The 8478-nt window shown below is 47.3% G+C and overlaps 1 protein-coding gene and 1 pseudogene across 1 annotated transcript; one reads left to right on the plus strand and one right to left on the minus strand.

The window, feature by feature from the left end:
* Positions 1-68: 68 nt before the first annotated feature.
* Positions 69-994, plus strand: LOC120921571 (annotated as a pseudogene).
* Positions 995-7217: 6223 nt separating this feature from the next.
* On the minus strand, positions 7218-8199 carry LOC120921584 (olfactory receptor 52K1-like). Its single transcript, XM_040334086.1, has one exon. The coding sequence runs from the start codon at positions 8197-8199 to the stop codon at positions 7264-7266; it is 936 nt and encodes a 311-aa protein (XP_040190020.1). The 3' UTR covers positions 7218-7263.
* Between the last annotated feature and the right edge of the window lie 279 nt (positions 8200-8478).

The raw sequence follows: 8478 nt of genomic DNA on the forward strand, positions 1-8478 counted from the left end.
GTGTTTCCCGATGTTGTTACACTGATAACATTAGAAGAGGACATCTTGGACCAGCACACAATAGAATCATGACATCTGGTGGTGATAACCTGAGCTCCTCTCATTTCATCCTGATTGGGATTGCCGGTCTGGAAGATGTCCATGTCTATATTTCATTGCCGATCTTCTTCATGTACCTGATAACCTTGTTGGCCAATAGTAGTGTCCTTCTTACCATTAAAAAGGAGCAGAGCCTCCACCAGCCCATGTACCTCTTCCTTTCCATGTTGTTGTTATCAGACCTTGTCCAATCCAGTGCTGCCCGTCCCAAAATGCTCCTGATCTTCTGGTTTAACCTCCGAGAGATCTCCTTTGAGGGTTGCCTGGTTCAGATGTTCTTCATACATTCCTGCGCCATCATGGCCTCCACTGTTGTCTTGGCTATGGCCTTTGATCACTATGTTGCCATTTGCCAACCACTGAGATATTCCACCATCTTGACCAACCCATTGATTGCAGTCTTAGCGGTCATGAGAGGAACTTCCTACTTCCTTTGCTGATCTAGAGGTTGCCATTTTGCCGGAGCCATGTGATTATTCATACTTATTGTGAGCACATGGCCGTAGCTAAGCTGGCCTGTGTAAACATTAGAGTCAATGTTGTGTACGGGTTAGCAGTCGCTCTGCTTGTAGTTGAAGTAGATGTCATGTGCATTACAGTGTCATATGTAATCATTGTAACCGCTGTCTTCAACCTCCCATCCCGAGAGGCCAGACACAAAGTCGGGAGTACATGAGTCAGCCATGTTTGTGTCATAGTTTTGGCTTACGTCCATGCACTTTTCTCCGCTGTCACTCAAAGGTTTGGGGGGCACACCACTTCTTCCAACCAAATTATCCTGTCTATCCTATACCTGATAATTCCTCCAATGCTCAACCCAATAATATATGGAATAAGAACCAAAGAGATCCAGAAGAACGTTCTGAAATTATACTGTCCACAGACGTTTCGGTAATTTTGGACATATCTTACCGGACTTACTGAACCCGCACGGCAAAGAACATGACGATTGAATATGGCAACCGATCACCTTTGTTTGGCTGAGGAGAATCAGGACTATGATTTATTTTTTCCCATTCACTTCAAATGGTCTGAATAATACAAATTTGAGGGGTACAAAATAAACCAAATAAAGCATTTTCAAAGAACAAACCCTCTCTGCCGTATAGCGGTACCCCAGCAGATACAGGGACTTCCTCGCGGGTAAATTATTTAAGGGGCCTCAAGAAATCTCTCTCTTTTATAAATACCGCAACCAGAATTTCTGGAGAACATCACATCCCTGTAGGATATGCTGTAGGTTCAAAATATAAGAGGGTATTCAGCGCTGAAACATATAGTGAAATACAAAATATACAATAAGAGTGCTAGCCAGCACTTAGGATAAATTCAAATAAAACATCCCATAAAGACTTGTGATAAAAAAAGCGCAGAAATTTATAAAAAATAAATAAATAAATAAAGTCCATAAGTGAATCAGTGTGAGAAAAATCCAATAATTTCATAAATTAGTGTGAATCCAGAACAGGCGACCAAAGAAAAGATCCTCCACCAGAGAATAAGGATGGCCTCTCACCTCAATACTTCGACCTCCAAGAGGTCACAAAACGTGGTATGCAATAACACAGGTCCTGGTATCAAGGGTCAGCAGGTAACTGATATCTCCGTATCAAAACAAACGACCCCAGGTATGGCAGCAATAGGACATATGGAACAAAGAGGAAAAAGGGATCTAGTGCTCTCTGTAGCAAAACCAGCATTTATTTGCAATAAAAACAATAAATAAACTCACATTGAGTGGCATCTAACAGTAGCCCTGACCCTGACCCCTAACCCTAGCCCTAACCCTAGCCCTGACCCCTAACCCTAGCCCTAACCCTAGCCCTGACCCCTAACCCTAGCCCTAACCCTGACCCCTAACCCTAGCCCTGACCCCTAAACCTAGCCCTGACCCTAACAGTAGCCCTAACCCTAGCCATAACGGTAGCCCTGACCCCTAACCCTAGCCCTGACCCCTAAACCTAGCCCTGACCCTGACCCCTAACAGTAGCCCTAACCCCTAAACCTAGCCCTAACCCTGACCCCTAACCCTAGCCCTGACCCTGACCCCTAACCCTAGCCCTGACCCTGACCCCTAACCCTAGCCCTAACCCTAGCCCTGACCCCTAACCCTAGCCCTAACCCTAGCCCTGACCCTGACCCCTAACCCTAGCCCTGACCCTGACCCCTAACCCTAGCCCTAACCCTGACCCCTAACCCTAACCCTAGCCCTGACCCCTAAACCTAGCCCTGACCCTAACAGTAGCCCTAACCCCTAACCCTAGCCATAACGGTAGCCCTGACCCCTAACCCTAGCCCTGACCCCTAAACCTAGCCCTGACCCTGACCCCTAACAGTAGCCCTAACCCCTAAACCTAGCCCTAACCCTGACCCCTAGCCCTGACCCTGACCCCTAACCCTAGCCCTGACCCTGACCCCTAACCCTAGCCCTGACCCTGACCCCTAACCCTAGCCCTGACCTTGACCCTAGCCCTGACCCTGACCCCCAACAGTAGCCCTGACCCCTAACCCTAACCCTAGCCCTGACCCTGACCCCTAACCCTAGCCCTGACCCCTAACAGTAGCCCTGACCCCTAACCCTAGCCCTAACCCTAGCCCTGACCCCTAACCCTAGCCCTGACCCTGACCCCTAACGGTAGCCCTGACTCTGACCTCTAACCCTAAGACATGTTTTTCCTAGAGCTGCACGTAACTATTCGACTTACCAGAGAAGATGCTTTAATGTAAAAAAAAAAGATTGGCAGATCGACAGGCAAGTTGGTGGTCCCAGTCAGCAGGGAAAAGACTGATAATTGGGCGCTACAAGAACACCACCCAGCTGACTGTACCCAGAGTTGGTGACCACCTTGCTTTTGTAAATGCCCCTTATTCTGGCTGTACCCAGAGTTGGTGACCACCTTGCTTTTGTAAATCCCCCTTATTCTGGCTGTACCCAAGATAATTCACCTCCTCCTTTCAGGAAAGCACCCTCCAGCTGGTTGTACCCTGAACCCAGATTTGTCTGTACCTCCCTTTCTGGAGAGGACCTTCCAACCCTCCCCCCACCTTTGTCCCGGCAGCTCCCGCCACTCCTTACCACACCATCTAATGTTTGGCACATTTCTTGCCCCGTGTTTTTGCCCCGTGTTTTGCTGAGGAAAGTTCTCCACACAAGATGCTTAACAAATAAATTGTAGTCTTGTTTTTCAAATGAGCTGTTTTAACCCCTTCACTATCGGGAACATTCACCCCCTTCCTGCCCAGGCCAATTTCCAGCTCTCAGCGCTGTCACACTTTGAATGACAATTATGCGGTCATGCGACACTGTACACATAGGACATTTTTATCATTTTTTCACACAAATAGTTTAAAGAAAGATTTTTTTTTTAAAGACACCAAAATAATTGAAAAATATAACTTTTATAAGTTGCTGCTATAACATTTTGTAAATAAGTATTTTTTCTTCTTCACTGATAGGCACTGATAGGCTGTACTGAGGGGCACTGATAGGCACTGATAGGCAGCACTAATGGGAACTGATAGGCACTGACAGGCTGAAGTAAGGGGCACTGATAGACGACACTGTTGGGGCTGCACTGATAATCAGGGCACTGATGGGCAGCCCTGATAGGAGGCACTGATGAGGTGGCACTGATAGGCACTGGGGGCACTGATGGGAAGTACTGGTGAGGAGGCACTGATAGGCAGCACTGAAGGGCACTGTTGGGGCTGCACTGATAATCAGGGCACTGATGGGCAGCACTGATGGGCACTGATAGACAGCACTGGGGGCACTAATAGGCAGCACTGATGGGCACTGAAAGAAAGCACTGAGGGGCACTGATAGGCACTGAGAAAGGGAGCCCTGATGGACACTTAAAGACAGGCAGCACTGATGGGGACTGATAGACAGCACTGATAGACACTTATAAAAAGCACCGATAGGCACTGTTGGGGCTGCATTGATAATCAGGGCAAAAATAGACAGCACTGATGGGGACTCATAGACAGCACTGATGGGCACTGTTGGGGCCCTGATTATCTGTGTACATGTCCCCTGTCACACTGGCCTGGTCCTGGCTAGGGATGAGCTTCGAGTTCGAGTCAAACTCATGTTCGAGTCGAACATTGCCTGTTCGGCGAACAACAAACAATTTAGGGTGTTCGTGGCAAATTCGAAAAGCCGCGGAACACCCTGTTAAAGTCTATGGGAGAAATCTAAAGTGCTAATTTTAAAGGCTAATATGCAATTTATTGTCCTAAAAAGTGTTTGGGGACCCGGGTCCTGCCCCAGGGGAGTGTTTGGAGACCCGGGTCCTGCCCCAGGAGGAGTGTTTGGGGACCCGGGTCCTGCCCCAGGAGGAGTGTTTGGGGACCCGGTTCCTGTCCCAGGGGAGTGTTTGGGGACCCGGGTCGTGTCCCAGGGGAGTGTTTGGGGACCCGGGTCCTGTCCCAGGGGACATGCATCAATGCAAATATTTTTTTTAAAAACAGCTGTTTTTTCAGGAGCAGTGAATTTAATAATGCTAAAAGTGAAACAATAAAAGTGAAATATTACTTTAAATTTCGTACCTGGGGGGGGGTGTAAAGTCAGCATGTGAAAAAGCGCATGTTTCCCGTACATAGAACTGTCCCTGCACAAAGTGTCATTTCTGAAAGGAAAAAAGGCATTTAAAACCGGCTTTGCGGCTCTAATGAATTGTCGGGTCTTTCAATTACAGAGATGATTCATTCATAAAGAAAAAAAAATGTGTGGGGGTCCCCCAAATTAAATTACCAGGCCCTTCAGGTCTGGAATGGATATTAAGGGGAACCCCGCCGTAAAAAAAATTAATACGTAGGGTTCCCCGCAAATATCCATTCCAGGCCCTTCAGGTCTGGTGTGGATTTTAAGGGGAAATCCACCCCAAATTAAAAAAAAAATGTCGTGGAGTCCCCCTAAAAATCCACACCAGACCCTTATCCGAGCACGTTAACCTGGCCGGCCGCAGAAAAGAGGGGGGGACAGAGTGCGCCCCCCTCTCCTGAACCGTACCAGGCCACATGCCCTCAACATGGGAAGGATGTCCCCATGTTGATGGGGACAAGGGCCTCATCCCCACAACCCTTGCCCGGTGGTTGTGGGGGTCTGCGGGCGGGGGGCTTATCAGAATCTGTAAGACCCCTTTAACAAAGGGGACCCCCAGATCCTGCCCCCCCCTATGTGAATTGGTAATGGGGTACACTGTACCTCTACCATTTCACAAAGGAAGTGTAAATAGTTAAAAAAAACACACACACCTAGAAAAAAGTCCTTTATTAATAAAAAAAAAAAAATCCAGTGATGTGAATCCACTGTCTCCTATCCAGCGACGGGTGATCAGCGGTCCAGCAATGAGAAGATCCATCCGTCAACAGCGCAGCAGGCAAGCTCCACTCTCCGCTGGACACAGCCCAGCGGAATGACGCGCTGGAGCTGTGACATTACTTATATAGGGGAAGCGCCAGCCACCCGTCACATGACCCCGCCCCCTCTGACGCACCCTCGTACGTCACTGGGAAAGACCCTGAAAGACAGGGCTTTCCCAGTGACGTACGAGGGTGCGTCAGAGGGGGCGGGGTCACGTGACGGGTGGCCGCTTCCCCTATATAAGAAATGTCACAGCTCCAGCGCGTCATTCCGCTGGGCTGTGTCCAGCGGAGAGTGGAGCTCCCCTGCTGCGCTCTGGACGGATGGATCTTCTCATCGCTGGACCGGACCGCTGATCACCCGACGCTATAGAGATCATCCGTCTCTGGATAGGAGACAACGTTGGAGCGGGGGGCCGGGCCGAGAGTGGATTCACTGGATTTTTTTTTTTATTATTAATAAAGGTTTTTTTTTGTACGGTGTGTGTGTGTTTTTTTTTTAACTATTTACACTTCCTTCGTGAAATGGTAGAGGTACAGTGTAACCCATTACCAATTCACATAGGGGGGGCCAGGATCTGGGGGTCCCCTTTGTTAAAGGGGTCTTCCAGATTCTGATAAGCCTCCCGCCCACAGACCCCCACAACCACCGGGCAAGGTTTGTGGGGATGAAGCCCTTGTCCCCATCAAATTTGGGGTGGAGTTCCCCTTAAAATCCACACCAGACCTGAAAGGCCTGGCCTGGTATGGATATTTGCGGGGAACCCTACGTCATTTTTTTTTTTTTACGGCGGGGTTCCCCTTAATATCCATTCCAGACCTGAAGGGCCTGGTAATTTAATTTGGGGGACCCCCACACATTTTTTTTCTTTATGAATGAATCATCTCTGTAATTGCCAGAGCCGACAATTCATTAGAGCCGCAAAGCCGGTTTTAAATGCCTTTTTTTCTTTCAAAAATGACACTTTGTGCAGGACAGTTCTTAATACGAGAAACATGCGCTATTTCACATGCTGACTTTACACCCCCCCAGGTACGAAATTTAAAGTAATATTTCACTTTTATTGTTTCACTTTTAGCATTATTAAATTCACTGCTCCTGAAAAAACTTCCGTTTTTAAAAAAAAAATTGCATTGATACATGTTTCCTGGGACAGGACCCGGGTCCCCAAACACTTTTTAGGACAATAAATTGCATATTAGCCTTTAAAATTAACACTTTAGATTTCAAATGTTCGAGTCCCATAGACTTTAACGGGGTTCTAATGTTCACACGAACATTTGGTGTGTTCGCAAGTTCTGATGCGAACCGAACAGGGGGGTGTTCGGCTCATCCTTAGTCCTGGCTCTCTCCTCTCCTCATGCTGTGACAGCACATAAGAAAAGTACTGCTGAAACCTGGCAAGTGTGTTTACATTGTGATTGACTTTGATTGGACACAGCTTATCACATGGTACAGGACCACTTTGACTGACCCTTTACCATGATCACAGAGCGTGCCAGGGGGGGGGGGCGTGGTTTCCGGGATGACAACCATGGATGCCCTGTCTGAATAACAGAACCATGCTGTAGCCGTCTTTTGGCTGTAACGTTGGTTATGAAGTGGTTAATTGGAGACATTCTTCCATGTTCTGTGCTCGGCCAATCAAATCCAGGAGATTAAATAAATAAACAAACAAATAAATGCAAATTTTATTGTAACCTTGGCTTAGTATTTGAAGCAAACCCATACTAAAGAAAATACAGCTTTGGTAAATGAGGTCTAGTCTGTGATGGGACTCGTAGTTGATATTCATTTCACAGTTGTGTGATGACCTTGTAAACGGCCGTCCTGATCTCCTTGGTCTTCACGCCATAAATGATGGGGTTTATGGCCGGTGGGATGAGCACGTAAAAGACGGCCAATATGATGTGAACACACGGGACAATGCTGCCTATCCTGTAGGTCACACAGGAGAAGGCCCCCAGGGTGTAGGACGTGAGGAAGACGAAGACATGGGACGTACATGTGCTAAAGGCTTTCTTTTTGGCAGCCCTAGAGGAGAGCTTCAACACCGACCTCAGGATGAAGAAGTAGGACACAGCAATGAAGGTGACATCGCACATGATGACAAACAGGACAACGGTCAACCCAAAGACACTATTGATGGTAATATCAGTACAAGCCAACGTCACCACTGCCATATGGTCACAATAGCAGTGGGCAATGCGGTTGTTCTGGCAGTACGGCAGTCTACTGGCCATCACTGGACACGGAGTGACTATAATGGTTCCTCTGATGATGAAAACTGTGACTATCTTTACTATTAAGGTGTTGGTCAGTGTGGTCGTGTAATGGAGAGGGTTGCAGATTGCCACGTATCTGTCGAAGGCCATGGCCAGGAGAATTCCAGATTCAAAAGAGCTGAAGAAATGGATGAAGAACATCTGAATGAGGCAGGAGAAGGAGGGGATCTCCTTGACGTTCATCCAGAAGATGGCCAACATTCTGGGGACAACGGAACTGCATACAATTATGTCAGCTATGAACAAAGTAGAAAGGAAATAGTACATAGGGCTGTGCAGATGTTTTTTTGCCATAATCAGGCTCAACAGCAGACAATTCCCGATGACGGCCATCAGGTACATGACGAAGATGGGGATGGAGATCCATACGTGAGCCGACTCGCAGCCTGGAAGGCCTTCCAAGAGAAAAACACGGGGGAAGGAGATTGAAAGATTTTCTGATGGCATGACGACTTTAGAGATCAGGATTTACAGGAAAGACATGGTGATCATCACCTGTAAAGATAAAAAGACATTGGTGGTCAACGCATAGAGATACAAAACATTGACGCTCAGCAATTTATAGACTTTATTACTGGTCTTCTGAATATAGCCAGAGGATACATTCTTTAAAATGTCAAGTCACAGAAAAAGAAATTCACCTAACTTTATCAATCTTTTAATATTGAAGAACACTTCCAACGGTCATATGAGGGTGATCGGCCTTCAATTTACTTTCCCTTAGAG

Source organism: Rana temporaria (genome assembly GCF_905171775.1).
Source record: "Rana temporaria chromosome 2 unlocalized genomic scaffold, aRanTem1.1 chr2f, whole genome shotgun sequence".
NCBI classification, from domain to species: Eukaryota; Metazoa; Chordata; class Amphibia; order Anura; family Ranidae; genus Rana; species Rana temporaria.

Excerpts from the sequence above, each read along its gene's own strand:
- LOC120921584 (XM_040334086.1), bottom strand. The coding sequence starts at position 8,199 with ATGCCATCAGAAAATCTTTCAATCTCCTTCCCCCGTGTTTTTCTCTTG.